We start from the raw sequence: 18,150 nt of genomic DNA, 5'->3' as shown, positions 1-18,150 counted from the left end.
GCCGAGATGCAAAGCTCCGCGACATGTTATTCCCGGTGAGATTTGTCAATTGAGTTAACAGGACTAACGTTAGTTGAACGGTATTGAACTGGCAAGCATATAGCCGCAGGGCTGTTCGGGTTGAAAGATATTGTCCAGGTCACTATATGTTGCTATAAACATCAGTAATATAGTATCGTGTGACGCATTCCCTCGGGGATAGTAATACCGAGATGAGGCAAAAACGAGAGCGGCTGTCATGCACGAGATGCAGTGCCTAATCCAAAGCCAAGAAAGACATGACCCACTAAAGCGGGGGACTCAATGCGGAACCCATCTATGCTAGCGTTAACCGTCGAGACTGGGACTGGCTAGAGGCTTTTTCCCTCTGCTTGCAGCTCTTGATGAGGTGTCCCAGCTCGGTCAGGTACCGAACCTCATCACCAAGGAACCTGGCAAGAAGAGTGCTCGAGACACGCCCTGAATGTTTGGGGGTGATGAGATGGAGTTTCTGCGCATCCAAAGACTCTAGAAAAGTATCGTGAGATTGAACAACAGAGCGTAGGTTGAGCTTCATGTGGACGGGAACGTCATGTATACACTTTAGATAGAGGGACGATAAACCCCTGTCATAGCATGCGATTGTCTAAAAAGATCATGTCAGCCATGTTATTTTCCCGCAACGTCCGTCTTCGGAAGGCCGTTGTCGGCAGAATGAAGATGAATATCCTTTGAGTTCTTTTTATCTATCTCGGCTGAAGTCCCATCTTTGCATCATCATCTTGTTCTTCTTTCTTCAGCAGCTTCAACTCGTCAGCAGAATTTATTGTCGAGAAAACTACCGGTCAGTGCATCTTTCTATGTCATGCCTAGCTTTCATGAGAGGTCAGAGATCAGCCACAAAGAGCTGTCATGATACATATCGTCATGGACCAACGAGACACTCTCATTCTCCTCCTCTGATCTCTACATTTTGTCAAAACTTCATTCTTCACACCCTTTGACCCTTTGGAAAGAGGAGAGAGGCAATTTTCAAACACAGATCGTCTCATACTTTTGTTTTCCCCTCTTCTGGTACTGCTTTTTACTCGCGCAGCTGCAACTAACACCTGATGATTCCCCCAGCTTCAGACATCCAACTAGCGGCGCCTCTTTGATCAAATTCACCCCGTCTCATTGGGGGGCAAGGTCACATTAACTTACCCCGTATTCTTCACATCGCATCGCATCGTCGGTTTTCCTCTCGGTCGCCGCCACAGTAACCGGCTACTTCCTCGGCTGTCACTGTAAAAGACCCCAGACACCTTCCTGACCCGACCCTCCGATCTCCACCTCCGAACCCCAAACCAACCGCCCCTCCCCGCGCTTGTTTTATTGCTGTTGCAATACAGCATCCCCAAAGGAAGGTCCTTCCTTTAGCTCAAATCTCCCGGCGACGATTCCCGAGTCCGGTTCCCGTTCTCGTGCAGTGACCCTTCTTACTCTTTTATAAACCTCCACCCTCTTCTTTTTCTTCTCTTTTTCTGCCCATCATGCCCGTCGCTGCTCTCGCCTCTTCCGTCTCGCGATCTCTATTCTCGTCTTCGTTGCGCCGTGCCGCTTATACTCCTACCACTATCCGCCCTGTTCGCGCTTCATTCGGTGCTATCCAAACCATCTCCCCATTCGCAGTCCGCACAATGGCTTCCTCTACTCAGAAGATCAAGGTCAAGAACCCCGTCGTCGAGCTCGACGGTGACGAGATGACCCGCATCATCTGGCAGGTCATCAAGGACAAGTTCATTCACCCCTACCTCGACATCGACCTCAAGTACTATGATCTCGGTCTTGAGTACCGTGACGAGACCAACGATCAGGTCACCATTGATGCTGCCGAGGCCATCAAGAAGTACTCTGTCGGTGTCAAGTGTGCTACCATCACTCCTGATGAGGCTCGTGTTGAGGAGTTCAAGCTGAAGAAGAGTAAGTCCATACCCGTCCTGCGTTGTCTTAGTTCGCGCCGCGTCTTGCTCTTCCCCACCACCAATCGCAACCCCGCATGCATGAGAACATGCAGCAGAAGCGACATGAGGGGCAACGAGCAGGAACATAGCGAATCATACATACAGTAAGCTTGATAAGATTGACCATGGCTAACTTGCATGTCCAGTGTGGCTTTCTCCCAACGGCACTATCCGAAATGCCCTTGGCGGTACCGTCTTCCGTGAGCCCATTGTCATTCCCCGTATCCCCCGTCTTGTTCCTGGCTGGAAGAAGCCCATCATCATTGGCCGTCACGCCTTCGGTGACCAGTACCGCGCCAAGGATGCTGTCCTGCCCGGTCCTGGTAAGCTCTCCATGGTCTACACCCCCGAGGGTGGCCAGCCCGAGGAGATTGAGGTCTTCCAGTTCAAGGAGGGAGGTGGTGTTGCCCAGACTCAGTACAACACCGACGAGTCCATCACTGGATTCGCTCACGCTTCTTTCAAGCTCGCTATTGACAAGGGTCTCCCTCTCTACATGAGCACCAAGAACACCATCCTCAAGAAGTACGATGGTCGCTTCAAGGATATCTTCCAGGAGATCTACGACACCACCTACAAGAAGGACTTCGAGGCCAAGAAGATCTGGTACGAGCACCGCCTCATTGACGACATGGTCGCCCAGATGATCAAGAGCTCCGGTGGTTACATCATGGCTCTTAAGAGTGAGTTTTCCCACTTGGAATAGCTGAACACTTGTTCAGTCATCCACGTTTCCTTCAATGCATAAGATCAATACTAACGGCTTTTCAGACTACGATGGTGATGTCCAGTCCGACATTGTCGCCCAGGGCTTCGGCTCTCTCGGTCTCATGACCTCTGTCCTCATCACCCCCGATGGCAAGACCTTCGAGTCTGAGGCTGCCCACGGCACCGTCACTCGCCACTACCGTGAGCACCAGAAGGGCAATGAGACCTCTACCAACCCCATTGCCTCCATCTTCGCCTGGACCCGTGGTCTTATCCAGCGTGGTAAGCTCGACGACACTCCCGAGCTCGTTGCTTTCGCCGAGAGCCTCGAGCAGGCCTGCATTGACACTGTCGACATCGACGGTATCATGACCAAGGATCTTGCCCTTGCCACTGGCAAGTCTGAGCGCAAGGACTATGCCACCACCAACGAGTACCTTGATGCTGTCGAGCGCCGCCTCAAGAAGACCCTCAAGGAGAAGCTGTAAACGTGTTTGCAATGATTCTCAGACTTCCCCTAATCACTCAATACTTTCCGCTTCTGGTCTCTTTTACAACTGCAAGAGCACACTCTCTCTTCAGGCATCGGCGTCGAATTTGTTGTCACCATCTGAATAGCAACTCACTCCAGTAAACCACAAGAGCCTCACCTCTTGTGGCTTCTTGACCACCCATCTTCTCAACGGAAAAGAAGATGGCGTTGTCGAGTGCATTCATGCACCGGAACTCGCTGCAAGGTCACATGCAGCGAGCTAACGATTTATGAAGAATGTTCCTCCATCGTCATTATGGTTGGATAGGATGTTGGGCTTCTGAATATGTGAAGGCAAAGATATGAAAGAGGAGGTCAGCATGATACATCCTGCATAGTTCAGGGGAGTAGATGCGATGTAGATAGAAAGCTTCTTGCTCTTAGCACATAGACATAACGGGATACCCAGCCCTGCTTTATAGTTTTCCGCGCCTCACTGTTCCCTGGCCAGTTGACATTGTGACTTCCTGATCCCCATAGTACAATATTCCCTAGTTCCCCTTAGTCGCGGAGTAACGGAGTCATAACACGAGCTTGAACAAAGCTTAAAGCAAATCTATTGGATCTTGTTATCCCTGCATCTCATTCTCTCACATGTACAGTACATCATCGCACAGTTGCCCTCCTTCTGCCGCTTCCTCGCAACGCCTCTTTTTTCATTCTGCTTGCTATCAAACCTCGGTAGTTGTCCGTAGCTAGCGTAACCGACACCCAATCTCCAGAAATAATTCCCTAATTGAGAACAAAAAAAAACATCAGTAACAAAGAACTCCCTTATTTCTCCGTCCCCTCCCTTCCAAAAATGAACCCCAGATTCCCTCCCCGGAGAGTGCCTCGGCTTAAGCCCGCACGTGTGTAGACATAAGGAAATGGATCGTGCAAAGAGGGCTGAATGTGTGAAAATGAATAGAATGGGAATAATACCCGTATACCCGAGTCGTTTCGGTCGAGATGGCCCTCGGTTGGCCGGAAGGAACACCACGAGTTGTGGAGGCATGCGATTGTGATGCCGGGGTTTGGTTGTTGTGTAGGTACATACGGATATCCGTGGAGCTTCATTCTTGATTTCGATAGTAATACATGTCATGGTGTAAGCCTTCACCATATAGGGGAGCGGCTATTCTCGCTCCGAGCGAGATCTTCCAAACACTGCCTAAAACTAGTCGGCTTGAGCGACAGAAGCCTCCTTTTCCTTCTTTGGCTTGCGCGCACTAGGTGTCCCCTCCGCTTCGCTCTTACGCTTCTTCTTTGTCGGTCTTGTCGATGAGCCGCGGGGCTTGTATCCGGTGTCGTCTTCATTATTTCTCTTGCGCTTACCGCGGCTGATGGGCGTTGAAGTAGCGTCTTGTTCCTCGTCCATACTGGCATCAACATCTCGTTCTGCTGCGGCTGCGCGAACGGCTGCGCTGACGCGCTTACCCCTTGTGCTCGCCCTTCCACCACGCTCACCTCGTGAACCGCGTGTCTTGCGCCCACCGGTATGGCCACCCTCGTTGTCGTCCGCATCACCGTGTGCTTCGCCGTCTTGGAGAAATATCTTGGGGGCGTGTTTACGCAGCCAATTCGTTACACTCGTGGGATTCTTGAGATGCGGGTGTGAGAGATGATGGTTGCCAGGGTGGGCGCGAGGGGCGAGCGTGGGAAGGTGCTGAGTGCCGTTATCAAGAGCCATGTCGATCTCGTAGATGTAGTTATCGATGTCATCGGCGGATAGAAAGTCGGCAGGGAAAGCTTCGCCATCTGGAGCCTTCAATTCGCCGACGATTTGCGGTAGTGTCTCCTTAGCAGTGCTGAATGTCGAGTGTGGGACGGTCTTGACGAGATCTTCGAGCCTTTTCCTTGGAGTGTCTTGACGAAGGTTGTATTCTTCATCCAGGGGCAGGACAGGCGCTTTAGAATCTGATGGAGGCTGAAGGGATACCTCAACCTGCTTCTCGGGAGGAATCTGCGGAGAATTGTTGATATCGAGTAATAGATCCAACAGACGGCTGTTGATGTTATCGTTAGTAATCCCTTCGCAATTGCGTAGCTGAACCTGGGAGACGGTACTCATTCTCTACAGCCAAGCGCTTGACGAGCGCCGCAGCCTTGTCCTCTTGCTTGTGTAGCTCCTCGCCGTCGTGCATCTTTTGATCAAAAACGATGCGCATCTTTCTATACTTCTTCTTCCATGACTTGTAGCCGGCGCGATGGCGAGAGGCGCCCTCGGTTTTAATGGGGGTCTCGTCCATGGCGAGGGAGAGAGCGAGGCGCGACCGGAATACGTAGATATCGTCAATGAAACGCGCAAAGATTGAAGTTCGGGGGGGTGGTTGGTGATGATGATGCGCGCGTTTGTGTTGTTGATAAAATTGGGGATTGATGATGCTCGTGATGTTGACACAAATGGAAATAATGAAAGGTTAGTAGGCAGGGTTTTGCCAATAAGATTTGTTGGTTTGGGGCCTGGCCTTGCGCAACCAAGTTCAGACACGAGAAACAGGTGGTGTTGTTCTCGGATTAGATCGGTACGTACCTTACAGTAGCTCAGGTACACCCCAAGCTGGTATGGAGCTGGCCTGACTACTCCAGATGCGCTGCGTAGTCTGGTTCAAGTGTTTTCCGACTCAACAAAGAGTATTAAGGATATTGATAGCTCAAATTTTCTTACGGATGTATCTTAGGCCGGCTTTGTCAAGTTGCTGGTTACAGTATATTTCTGAAATACTTCACATCACAACGAATTTAGGTGCCTAGGTAGTCTAGGGTAAACCGACCACCAAAGTTGGTACGCAGCAAATACAATGGAACATTAAATAGAGAGCTGTTTTCAAATAAGAAAGGTGAATCAGAGTCAAGTCGTGTGTTGAACTGTCACAATTACATATGTATACATCTGGGTATATTAAAGATGGCAGGGCATGTTTCAGGCCTACTAATTCGTCTTTTATGCTTCCCATAGCGAATGTCAGGGCTTCACCGAAGCTGACGTTTTCACAGTCGGTAGTGGCAGTATGAATGAGCATGTCAACCTTCAGGAGGAGGCGACAAGGCAAAGAAGAGGATTTCTACGGGTCCTTGAGCTTGAGGGGAGAATTCGTGGCGGCTTGCTGTCAATCTAGAAAGAGATGTAAGCTTAACAGTAATTCCCAAATAGTGCGATAGAAGGTGAAGGACAGTAGTCAAAGTCAACAAGATCTTAGGACTACTCCTTAGAATAGTTCTTAGAATACTTATTTTTATAACCTAAGACTTAGGATTCTATTTCTTCTGCTGCCCACTACTAAGGTATCTAGTCTTCCTATTTGCACAATCATTATGATGCTACCTCCTTTCTTAACGTATCAAGCTCCTTTTTGATGAACTCTGCAGCATTGATCGTTTCCGTGCTTTCCTTGCTCTATCACCTCCTGTGCGGCTCACCCTGGCATTAACTGCTGGAAGCATAAGAGACGAAATTAGTAGGTCACTTTATATTCCTTAGATTATAGTTCTTAGACTAATTATTTTTATTCCCTGAGACTTAGGATCCGCTAATCTCCATATCATGATGCGACCTCCTTTCCTAGCGTGATCAGCTCGTCTTTGATGAATTCTGCGGCATTGATCATTTCCGTGCTGCCATACACGACTCTCTTCTTTGCCCGATCACCTCCTGTGCGGCTTACCCACTCCTGCAGGTTGCCGTATTCATCCATGCTGCCTCCACCGACTGTGAAGACAACAGCTTCGCTGAAGCCTTGCCGCCTTTGACCAAAGCTAGCAGTTTGACCAGGTACCTGAGATCCAGGCATACCGCCAGGCGTGTTAGTGCCTGCGCCTGATCGGACAGCGCTAGGAGGAGGAGGCATAGTGCCTCGAGCAGTGGCGGACCGAGGATCGTAGTAGAGGAAGTGCTCTGTCTTGGTGATGGCAGAAGAGGAGGCAGAAGAAGGGTCCATGATAGACTCAACGATCTTGGTAACAGTAAAATCACGATCAACAGGAAGGAAGTTCTTCACACCACTGATAAGACTCTCAAAATTGGATGACAATCCGGTGGGAACTCCTGATTCCTTGAGTCGGTCGGTGAGACGCGAAGACATAGAGGAGAACCGCCCAAAGAGATCTGATGTCTGAGCCGGTTGAGCGGTGTTGTTGTTGATAGTGGTAAGTTGCGTCATCTTGGTAGTTGCGCGAACCTGTCGAACATAGGGCAGACATGAGACATCTGCACCAGCTTCCGAGAGCGCCTTCTCGAAGCCCTCGAATTCTTGTCGGTTGACTTCTTGCTCAGTGCTCAAGAACCAGATGATGAACAATCGCAGTTTGTCGACAGGCTCAGTGCCCTTGTTGTCGTCCTTGATAATCTCCATAATCTGAGCCTTGGTTTGTTTCACAACGTTCTCCTCCAACTGGAAGTAGTTGTCGAGCTGACGGTCTTTAATGCCTGTCAACAAAGCTGCCAAGATATTCATGTGCATATCCAGAATGCCCTTGCGTTCTCTCATTTCGGGAAGTAGTGTTATTGCCGCTTTGAGATGCTGAGCGCTGGCGCTAGTATCGGCTTGGAGGTCCTCGAGATCCGTAACACCAGTTTTCTTTGTGATCGCAGCTGTATCCTCTTTGTATTTGGTCAACTCAGCATCGATGTCCTCCGCCACTTGAGGGAATGGACTACCCGCATTCTTGGCCCAGAAAAAGTCGTTTGTCGTCAAATCGTAGCCCTTCTTGGTAGGTCCCTTTGCTGCCGGATTTCCTTCTTCCGCAGGAGTTTCGATAGTGATGCGATTCAACTTCATATTGAGAACGTCATGAACCAGACTCTGATATGTCCAAGAATGGGACAGCATAGGTATCAAATCAATGTTCCTGTCGAGAAGAATGAGAACAGGCCGAGAAGAGTGAGTGCCGGATGATGCATTTGGCCTAGGCCCCGAAAAGAGGTTGTCCTTGGAGTTGTCCTTGGAGTTGACAACATGATCGCGAAGCTTACGATCAAGTCGAGCAGCGACCATCTCAGCAGCAGCGCCTTTGGGACATCGAATAATGGGAATAACACCTGTTAGTTAATATGTCAGCACACTGCTTCTCGATCCAGACCTTCGACGTACCCATGGTGGCGATCACACTAAAGAGACCGCTCACGATCTTGTTCACTACTCGATCGAGCTCCTCATCGCTGGTGGCTGCACTGTTCAATGCCCAATATGTATGCTCCTTCTGCATACCCAAGCTGAACAAGTCTGGTTCAGCCACAATAAAGTTCAAATACTGATCGAACAACTGAGCAATGTGCTCGGATGTACCTGCTGTGGCTGTTTGTGTTGCAAAGTCCTCGAGAAGTACACGAGGGATAGAGGAGAGGAAGTTGATGTGAGCGGGTGTGTATAGTCCTTTCTGCAAGTCGGAAGTAATGGCCTGCAGGTTTTGCGAATTCGGTTCGAGGAGGTAGATGACTGGAACATCGGGGATAGGGTGTCTTGCGCCGCCAATATGCCTGCGCCGCCTGTTAGCTTTGTATTTCTTCCATCATGCTTGACTTAACTTACATGTGCATTGTTACGCCCATAGCGCGCAAGTCGCTGACACGCATTACGCTACTGATAACATCTCGGCCAAGATCGTCAAAGACCAGGACTTTCCAGATAGGGTTGCCATCAGCATCGAGAATGGGTGCAACAGGAGCAAGCAGACCGTTGGCATGCGCCTCGTCAGCTTCGGAGGATTCGACAGTTTCGTTCAGGTTGAGCATTTTCTTCAGCGATGCTAACGAAAACGTTAGCGGAGGGTCAAGCAGCGCTCTCGATATGACGGAACAAACCTATTTGGCGATCGCGAAGAGAGTTGCCTTTTGTCGCCATGTTGGCGAATGACGTCGGGCGCCTGAGATCTCAAGAGTGGGATGTGAAGTTCAGGAGTTGTATACGGAAATCTGTAGCTTGACCGTGTCGATAAGTCACAAGCCAAAAGTATGAGTTATGGGCTTCTCAGACAAGCGCACAAAAAATATCAGTCAATCTTGGGCGTGAGAATTGTATCGCTTGATGCCACTTGAGGCCACGATCCAATACCAAAGACCTGGACTTGGACTGTTGAGAAGCTCCCTACGGCGCGCAAGCTGGAAGCACGGACCGATACAAGCACCGACGATGATTGGATATGGAAAGTGCCACGGTGCTGGGCCCGCCGAGTTGCAAGGGGCAAGCCGCTGATGAGGCAGTTCGAATTGTGGACCTTCCTTCCTTATGCCTGATATTGCGGACTTATGATAGCATTTGGTGCCTGAAAATTGGGGCCAGACTCTCTCTACACGTCCAGCTTGCGAACTGCCAGGGACTTCTTTTCATTCTCTTTGATCCGACGACACCTCATCAACCCCCATCATCCATCGCGACAAGACGCTTTGTCGGCGCTCAACTAAGGCGCATTTAAATATCAGCGGCGCTTAGTATTCCGGATTCGATTCTTGTCGTGTTCATCTTTTTCTATCTGCGCCTGCATCATCGCCTCGCACTGGCGGACTGACAGGTCGCCCTTGTACTGTCTTTGTCTTTCTACCTCCCCCCGACAGGTCACGCCTACTTTCGATAATGTTGTAAACACCACGCGACTTGCGCAATACACAAATGGGATAGGATTTCTCTGCATCTTTTGGTAGGAACGGACAAAGCTCCCGTGTCGAAGGAACGGTTTCTGAATCAAAGGGTATGCTCAAACTTGACCCCGTTCCCTTTCCCTATCTGCACCAATCAACCACATTACCTCTGTCGCGTCATTCTGCATGGCTCGACCACCCCATCAAAATCAAGCAGCAGTATTGTATCCGTGATTTCTCTATAACAATGGAAACAACCACTCGGACTCTGCAGCATTTAAATTGCAAGCCGATGAGATGGTGACCGTCATGGAGACTGGCTTGGAGATAAAAGCTCCACCGTGTCGCCTTCTAGGAGCAGAAAGCTGCAGTGACTGGGTAACCAAGACGCCTATGTGGCAAAATCTCGGTGTATACAACCTGGCCAGCTTAGAAGCTACGCGAACGCGAACCTAAAAAAGCCGCGACTCAAGTGTTTGATGATAAAAGAAGCATCCAGACAAGGCCAAAAAAAAAGGGCGTTCTGACTGATGATCATCGTCTCGCGACGTTGCAGCATCATTCAATCTGCTTGCGTGGTACAGGGGCCGGGTGATAACGATAACGCTCCGTCCAGCACCCTCAGCACCAAAGAGACCAACATCTCAGGGACCATACGCGCTAAAATGCGGGTGTACACGCATCTCAAGAAACAGTGGCTCCACCATCAAAGACCTCTCCAGAATGTCGCAAACGACAAGTCGATTCCATTTTTGCAGACAAAGTCACTGTATATGGCGAGAGTTTAATTTTGGTTTTGGAGCTTATATTTTCATCTTTTTTCTGAGCTTCTTTGTCACCCACCCATGACAGTCTTTGTCCGACCACAGCAAGATACCTATTTTTGACTGCTGATGGATGGGCTGCTGGATGGATGCTCTTTATCATCACGTCCATAATCTGCGTCTTGATTCTATTTCTTCTGCTGCTTCCTCTTACTTATCAAATACCAGTTCTCACTCGCTTTCCAATTCTTTTTTTGCTGGCCTTGCTGATGGTTCTTTTAATTCCTCTAGACTACAGATTCACATTCACCTTGTCTTCTTTCTCCCCCAAGACCCGGATCCCTGCCAGTTCGTCCGTTTGTTGCCTAGCGCGTTCTTGTGGTGGGTCGCCTGCAGCTGCGATAGCCGACAGCTTTCCCTTAACAGAAAGACGCCTGCATAAAGTTACTTTCCGGCTTAAATCTTCATGTTAGTACCTTTTTTCCTTACACGCTTGATAATTCATTCTTTACATGTAACCACGGCTACGTCAACGCCTAGCCGCAGGTTGTCTATTCACATCACACACACCTCTCACCTTTACTGTTCTATCGACTGCTCCTTTCTGCATTGCGTCTTGTTAGCAATACATTTCAAAATAGCAAAGATTGCTGATACCATGCCTTAGCTCGTAAAGCTGTTCAGTTTAATTGATCTCGGTGGTTTTATTGCTACTGTGGTAGCTGTCGTTACTCGACAGAGCATTAACACAAGATGCAGTCTTGGTCAAACAATGGCCAAAACGGCGCTGATGAGACACAACATCAGTGGCATAACAACTATGGGTTCTCAGCACAAAATGGTCAATTTGACCCTCATCAAGCTTGGTCGCAGCCTGTGAATGATCAGGCTGCCTTCTCTCAAATTAACCCACAAGATGCTTCTGCCTCAAACTTTTTTGACTCGGACCAAGGTCACTCCTTCCTTCCCGGCACTCTGCATGGCTCCCAACAAGACCAACCGGGCTACCACCCTGGCCATGATTCATTGTCAATGAACCAGCAGTTTACACAACAGACATCAGATGTAATGGATACGGATTTTAGTGCCATGCATCCTGATATCTATGGCCAGCACGGCAAGATGAATCTGGATAATACTATGGCTAGTATTGGGCAACTCTCAAATCACCCCCATTCCTCTAATTTCCCATACTCTATGGCACCACCTAGCGAGTCATCCTTCGAATCTCCCATCCAGCAATTTTCTCAGCCTCATGTGATTCCCCAGCCAAGTCGGCAACAGAGCCATACACCTGTACAACAGTTTGATGCCATCCAACCTACATTCGCACAGGGACACAATTTCACCAGACCTCCTCAGCAGTCTCCTGCTCAGAACCAACAACAGTACAACCAGCCTGCTTTTTCTCCCCCAGTTAATGGCCAAACTCCGCAATCTCGGCCAAATGAACAGATGAACTTCCAACAGTCCCACCAAGGCCGTCAACAGCCTCCTTCCCAACAACAACATGCCTCCCAGCAACAGCCCGTCCAGCCCCAATTCGCCGCCAAACAGCCGATTGCCTATCCTCAAACCTCGCAACCTTTGGCTGCTCAAAATTTTCAGCAGCTGCATCAGCAACAGCCGCACTTCATTGGCAATGTCTCGTCGCCACCCGCCACTAACAACCCATATCTTATGCCTCAGCCCATCAACAGTCAAGACACTGGTATTGCTCAGCAGGTCACCAATGAGCCTCCTGCTAAAAAGAGGAAGCGAGCGGTGAAGACTGCGCCAGATACCCCAACGCCAGAGCCCGTTGCGACATATATCGACTCACCCGTGGGCTCTCCTGCTGTAAAAAAGGTTGACGATGTTGATGGTCTGCCGGCTCCTACACCTTCACCTGAAGAAGCCCAGTTAATTGCCCAATTCAACAAACGAACTAAGGCTGCCCAAGCTAAACAACCTGCGATCAAGGGCCTTCCTCATATGATCTACGAGGGCACAGCTAAGCTTCCGGCCCCAAAGAGCTATGATAAGCTCGCCCCTTTAGTGGCCCTACCAGCTCGTAGTGGAAGACAGATGGTTCCTGAACTTGGTTACAACCTCCCATGCGAGGTCCAGGGTCGATTCACAAGCCAGTACCGCCCTTCCCCCGACAAGGGAGGACTGGATGAGAGACGCATGGAGGCTAAGGGACTATTGGATGACTTTGACCAGGCCATGAAGAGCTTAGGGAAACGTCGCCCAAAGTACACCGAGTACCCACATGCTTTCAAAGAGCAGCTTAAATCCGATGAAGCTTCCAAGAACAAGGCAGAGAAAAAGGCAAAAAAAGAGATGGAGGAGGTCGGTAAGCCAGTAAGACATTTACCTTGGCACCAAATAAAGTGTACTTCTAACAATAACCAGATTCGTCCGGCCACTCGCCCATCAGATCCTGCTGAAGCAGCGGCTTGGGATGCCATCGGGATGGTCCACGTCGAGCAGTCCGTTCCAAGAACGAACACTCTGATCGCAACACGTGTTCAACAAGCAGGCGAGTATTTTATTAAACTCCGTAGTGACATGAATCGCGCCAAGCAGGAACTAGATCAGGCTGTAAAGGATAAGGCATCCGAAGCTGCGCTAGCCAATGCGCGACACGATTTTGAGCAAAAGAAGCAGGTGCTTTATCGTGCCTTGGATGCCACTATCGAGCATGCTGATGATGCCGTTCTGGATAACCTTGGAGGTCATCAAAAACTTGTTTTAAGTTTGGTGAACGCATTGATCATGTGTATCAAGGCAGGTGATTTTTCAGGAAAGTTTCCCAAGATCGTCCTCGAGATGTTTACACATTTTCCTATGACGAAAAAGATCGCCGAGACAACCAACTTTGAGACGGTCCGAAAGAGGTTTGCCGACAAAGGTGATGCCGAAGTCAAGGAGTTTGTATCTGAAATCACTGCCAAGGTCAAAAAACTCGAGTCAACCACTGGATATACTGGTACTTCTGCATCGAGTAGAGCAAAGGTTAAGCCTGGCACGGAAGCTTCGGTCAAGCGTGCTCGCGATGATGAAGCTGACACGCGCACGGTAAAGAAGATTGCTGTTGAATCTGGCGGCGGTTCTCTTATGAGGAAACTCGTTGCACCCAAGATTCAACTCCAATCAGCATCTAAAACCAGCGCCGCAAAGGCCGCTGCTGCTTCTATTCTGCCAGGGAAACCTAGACCAGTGGCTAAGTCGGTCGTAAAGCCCGATGCCAAACCCGAGGTCAAGGTTGCAAATGATGAGAAGGCCAAACCAGAGTCAAAGCCGTCACGAATGGAAGCCAAACCGCCAACATCCCGCAATGGCAGCGCTTCAGCCCCAGCCCCGAGCGCAGCCTCGAGCGCTTTGTCAGGCATCGCTTCACTCCTCGACTCTATCAACGCTCCAAAGGCCGAATCTCCCGTCCAAACCAAAGAAATTGATGGTCCTGAAACTCCTGAAACGCCCGAGCAGAAGGCCAAGCGTCTTCGCAAGGAGGCTCGCCGCAAGCTTCGAGTCACTTGGAAGCCTGAAAGCGAGCTTGTACAGGTCAAGATTTTCCAGAAGGAGGATGCTGAGGACGAGGGCAGAGAGCAGAACATGATTCGGGATGCTGCTGATGACCGATCCGAAGGAATGGTATTGAAACAGCGTGCGGACGTGGACGACGACGACGAGGATGACGATGTCCCCTACCAACCTTGGATGGGACCAGTTGGCATTGATCTTTCGAGGTTGCCTACTGACGTCCGGAACAAGAACTACGTTAACAGAGGTGGAAATGTCACTTTTACAACAGATGAACAGAAGCGAATTGCTGACAGGGAGCAACGGGAGCTCGTGGCTATATATACAGATCCGGCCGACATTCCCCCAACGCCCAAATCACCGCTACCTGAGGCCGCAACAACAACTCAGCAAAAGACACAATACCTACCGAATGATGCCAAGTTTCAGGAGATCCAGGCTCGATGGCGCGATGAGCAGCAGATGGGAGCTGATCAGGCGCTTTACTTGGCGGTCCAGCGCATCGATGCGAAGAACAGCCCGGCATATCAGATTGACTCAATTATGAGTAATCTTCGCGGCACCCCTGCACAATCTTCATCTCACCAGCGCACCTCGCCTTCGCATCGTGACTTGGCCAACGATACTCTGCCCATTATCGCAGGCCCTGCTGTGTTAGAGCAGGTAATCGCTCTTCTCAAATCTGAAAAGGCTAGGAACTGGCGAGATCCCAACCCCAGCACAAGCGACGTTTGGCGGGCGTACAAGTACCCTGACGGCGCAGCTGGTCTTTGTGGAAGTATCATTGAAAGACTTGCCAAATCTCTGGCTGGCCTGTCGTTTCCCGCCAACTCTCCTCCCGAGTGGATTTTGCACGACCACGAGAAGGTCCGTGAATGGCAAATGGGCTACAACAAAGAATTGGCAGCTCGACAAAAGAGAGAGGAGGAGGAGCGTGCGCGAGCTGAAGCCGAAGCAAACGCCTTGCTATCGGCGATGTCTGGTGCTTCATCTGGTCAAGCTCCAGCTAATCCTCAGGACTGGGCTGCTTATTACGCCCAGCAACAGCAGTTTGCCCCTTACATGGCTTTGCTGCAACAGGTGAATGGCGGCCAACAGCCAGCCCAACCTCCAACAAGCGCTGCCCCTACACAGCAGCAGCCGCAGATCCCGGACAACCAACTTCAATCTATTTTGGCTGCCATCAATCAGCCATCACAGGGCACAGCACAACAGCCAGCAGCCTCAAGTGCAGCTCCTTACTTGAACCCTAGTGATCCATCATTCCAGCAGTACATGATGTTAAGCCAGATGGCACAGGGTCAACAGGTCCCGCCTCCGCCTGCCGCCGAGCGCGATTGGGAGCGAGAGAGGGATCATGGCCGAGATCGCGACCAAGACAGAGGATGGGACCGTGATCGTACATACGACCGTGATGACCACCACGGAAGTCGAGGTGACAGCAAAGACGGACGGAAAAAGAGAGGTACCCTCCCGCCACATAAGCCTGCCAATAAGGCACTTATCGGCACTAAGCCCTGTACCTTCTGGCAGCAGGGCAAGTGTGCCAGAGGTGACAAGTGTACATTCCGACATGATTAGAAACGAGCTTTGGAGAAGACTCGTCAACTATATTGAACCTGATTTGGAGTTCAGGTGGGACGGATTATGGTGTATTTTTACTGTCAAAAAATCAGTATCAACTGGGTTCAACCATAGGGTCAAGCAAGACACCGAACCATTTTGTTAAACTAGAGATGCCCATAACGGCATGCATGATTAATTAAAACATTATAATCACTTTTTGCGTATCTGTGTGACACCTTGAATCTTGTAGAATTCCGTAATTGTTTTCACGTAGATACCTAAGCTAACTGGCTGTCATCGTTGATTGATATCGACATCCTTTTTTTCAGGGCTCTCTCTCCGATGGAGTCAAATTTATTCGGCGGCAGCCATCTCTGTATCGCCTTCGCCCGGTCGCTTCACCAGTCCACGCAGGCTCAAATCGTAGACAACGTCCTCAACCCTCTTGACGTCATACTTGACGGCATCGGCTCGCTTGCGGAGGATATCGTTCTTGAGGTTGAGAAGCTGGAACCCAGCGAAAAGATCTTTGATGAACGCGCTGATAACGAGAGGAAGCTCAAAATCTCCGTAGGTAACAGCGTTGGCAGCCAGACGGGCGAGCTCATTGGTCAGGTCCGTCAGAGAGAGGAGATACTCCTCAATGGTGAAGTGGAAGGCGTCACGGTCCTTGAGGTTTGTAGGGACTGTGAAACGTCAGCTAAGTGTCAAGATGATCGTGAATGATAAATCGTACCCTGGAAGACATCGCCGACCTGCTCGAGGGTTAGGAGACGGCCGAGAGAAGCAGGCTGCGACTCGGAGCCTAGACCGCCGAGCCAAGCAACGTAGACAGCGGTGCCGATGGCATTCTGAATAGATCTCGCCCACTTTTGGTTGTATCTACAGCAGAAAGTCAGATTTTTGATGCATGTCTTGGCTCAGGTGATGATAGCGTACTTGTAGTATGGGTGCTGGCTAGCAACTTCGCTCAGCTCCTTCACGATAGAGACCTCTTCCTTGATGGCATCCTCAACCTGGGAGACCAACGCAGGATCTGCATTTCACAAAAGTCAGTTTTGAGAATCACAGTAGGGACAAGAAAAAAACTGACAGCGGGCACGAGGAGTAGAGTGGACGCGGGAGAGAAGGCCTTGAGCAGTGGCGACGGCGCGCTCGAGACGCTGGATTATCTGAGTGAGGTTGTCGCGGACGCTGGTCTCTTCATCGAGCTTCTCTTGGAGGTGGGAGAATAGTGAAGGGTCGAGGAGGGGAGTTTCGGAGGACATGATGGTGGTTGGTGGTGAATGGATGAATGAGGCTCTGCGGATGAGGTTCTCAAGATGGAGGTTTAGTGGTTGGAGACACGCTAGGGTCGTCTTTACGGTATGACGAGTGTGATTCTTGCCCAGCACAAATTCAAGATGTTTACGAAAGATTTACAACAGCTTCTACACTGGCTTCATCATCACTTGGCTACTACATCATCATGGTCGGCACGAAACATTTTCACGGATTGAAGGAGAAGTTCTTCTTCACTACCCAGGCAAGCCTGAGAAAACAATGAAAAACGAGGAGCTCGAGAGTGCGATTCGCGTCACCTGGAGGCAGTGTAATACCAGGGACACAGTGAGCGGAAGCATGTGCAAGCACAGAGGCGACCACCCTCTGACCAAAAATAGGAATAATCAATGTTGATGTCCTTAGACATCTTTCAGAGATTAAACTGAAAAGAACAGATACTACACTTGATCTAAGCCAAAAGGCAAAGAGAGCTAAGGAGAAAAGAAGAAAGGAAAAGCGTAGCTGGGCTGAGGAAGCTGGGATTTTATAGAGGATTCTGAGGGCGGTGTAAAGAGGCTGATTGTGGGAGCGGCAGAAACTGGGCCAATGAGGGCACGTAAAATGGGGCGGCTGAAGGTGCTGCCTGCTGTGGGTCAAAACCTTGTGGGCAGGAGCTTTAGAGCTGTAGAGAAGCTTCGCTTCACCTGAAGGCCTGAGGTTGTCATCGTCATTGTAGGCAGCCAAGGCTTGGAGCTCAGCCAGCTCATTTGTGCAAGCATATACGATGTATGCACGACGTATGCAAATGGTCAGCGACAGCCAAGCAGTCACCAGGATTATTTGACCTAGTAGTCTCTCTGGACGTCTGAAAATGATGAGTTTGGATTCTTTTCTCTCATTCATACGATATGCCTTTTTTTGGTGATTCTACACGATTTCTGAAGTCTAATACCGGCTTTTCCCCTCGCTTTAAAGCTTCAAGTTACCAAAAGCAGGGCTCAAGAAGCGACCTTACTCATGCAATGTGCAGTTATGCAAGGTACTCTAACAGTTGGCTGGAGATCGGCAAGGATGGACCCGTTCCTAATGGTCGAGCTTGGAATTATCGGATGGAAGCATGGCTCCAAACTTGGTGCAAGCAAGCTGCCTCGATTAGCCAACGCTCGAGGCACCATGCATCCTCCTAGCGCTATGCGGTCAGGCGCAGGCACCAGCACGCCAGGTGATAATGCCGGGTCTCAATCGGAGTTT

At 50.0% G+C, this 18,150-nt stretch overlaps 5 protein-coding genes across 5 annotated transcripts; 2 read left to right on the top strand and 3 right to left on the bottom strand.

Annotated features, from left to right (window-relative positions):
* Positions 1 to 1,511: 1,511 nt before the first annotated feature.
* FSST1_006184 (NADP-dependent isocitrate dehydrogenase) lies at positions 1,512 to 3,178 on the top strand (the record flags this gene model as incomplete). Its single annotated transcript, XM_083232528.1, has 3 exons — positions 1,512 to 1,941; positions 2,129 to 2,665; positions 2,754 to 3,178. 3 exons carry the CDS (start codon positions 1,512 to 1,514, stop codon positions 3,176 to 3,178), a joined length of 1,392 nt encoding a protein of 463 aa, XP_083089614.1.
* Positions 3,179 to 4,381: 1,203 nt separating this feature from the next.
* FSST1_006183 (IEC3 subunit of the Ino80 complex, chromatin re-modelling-domain-containing protein) lies at positions 4,382 to 5,453 on the bottom strand (the record flags this gene model as incomplete). The annotated part of the gene is made up of 2 exons (XM_083232527.1): positions 4,382 to 5,210; positions 5,272 to 5,453. The coding sequence occupies 2 exons, from the start codon at positions 5,451 to 5,453 to the stop codon at positions 4,382 to 4,384; spliced, it is 1,011 nt and encodes a 336-aa protein (XP_083089613.1).
* A 1,293-nt stretch (positions 5,454 to 6,746) lies between these two features.
* On the bottom strand, positions 6,747 to 9,044 carry FSST1_006182 (syntaxin-binding protein; the record flags this gene model as incomplete). Its single annotated transcript, XM_083232526.1, has 4 exons — positions 6,747 to 8,242; positions 8,295 to 8,680; positions 8,733 to 8,949; positions 9,005 to 9,044. The coding sequence occupies 4 exons, from the start codon at positions 9,042 to 9,044 to the stop codon at positions 6,747 to 6,749; spliced, it is 2,139 nt and encodes a 712-aa protein (XP_083089612.1).
* Positions 9,045 to 11,295: 2,251 nt separating this feature from the next.
* Positions 11,296 to 15,651, top strand: FSST1_006181 (zinc finger CCCH domain-containing protein; the record flags this gene model as incomplete). The annotated part of the gene is made up of 2 exons (XM_083232525.1): positions 11,296 to 12,888; positions 12,940 to 15,651. The coding sequence occupies 2 exons, from the start codon at positions 11,296 to 11,298 to the stop codon at positions 15,649 to 15,651; spliced, it is 4,305 nt and encodes a 1,434-aa protein (XP_083089611.1).
* Positions 15,652 to 15,990: 339 nt separating this feature from the next.
* Positions 15,991 to 16,904, bottom strand: FSST1_006180 (Translin; the record flags this gene model as incomplete). Its single annotated transcript, XM_083232524.1, has 4 exons — positions 15,991 to 16,322; positions 16,373 to 16,518; positions 16,576 to 16,672; positions 16,730 to 16,904. The coding sequence occupies 4 exons, from the start codon at positions 16,902 to 16,904 to the stop codon at positions 15,991 to 15,993; spliced, it is 750 nt and encodes a 249-aa protein (XP_083089610.1).
* Positions 16,905 to 18,150: the final 1,246 nt, after the last annotated feature.

This window comes from Fusarium sambucinum, chromosome I (assembly GCF_050947815.1).
Source record: "Fusarium sambucinum isolate potato_lamoka chromosome I, whole genome shotgun sequence".
Classification (NCBI taxonomy): Eukaryota; Fungi; Ascomycota; class Sordariomycetes; order Hypocreales; family Nectriaceae; genus Fusarium; species Fusarium sambucinum.
This window is presented reverse-complemented; position numbering and strand designations above follow the sequence as displayed.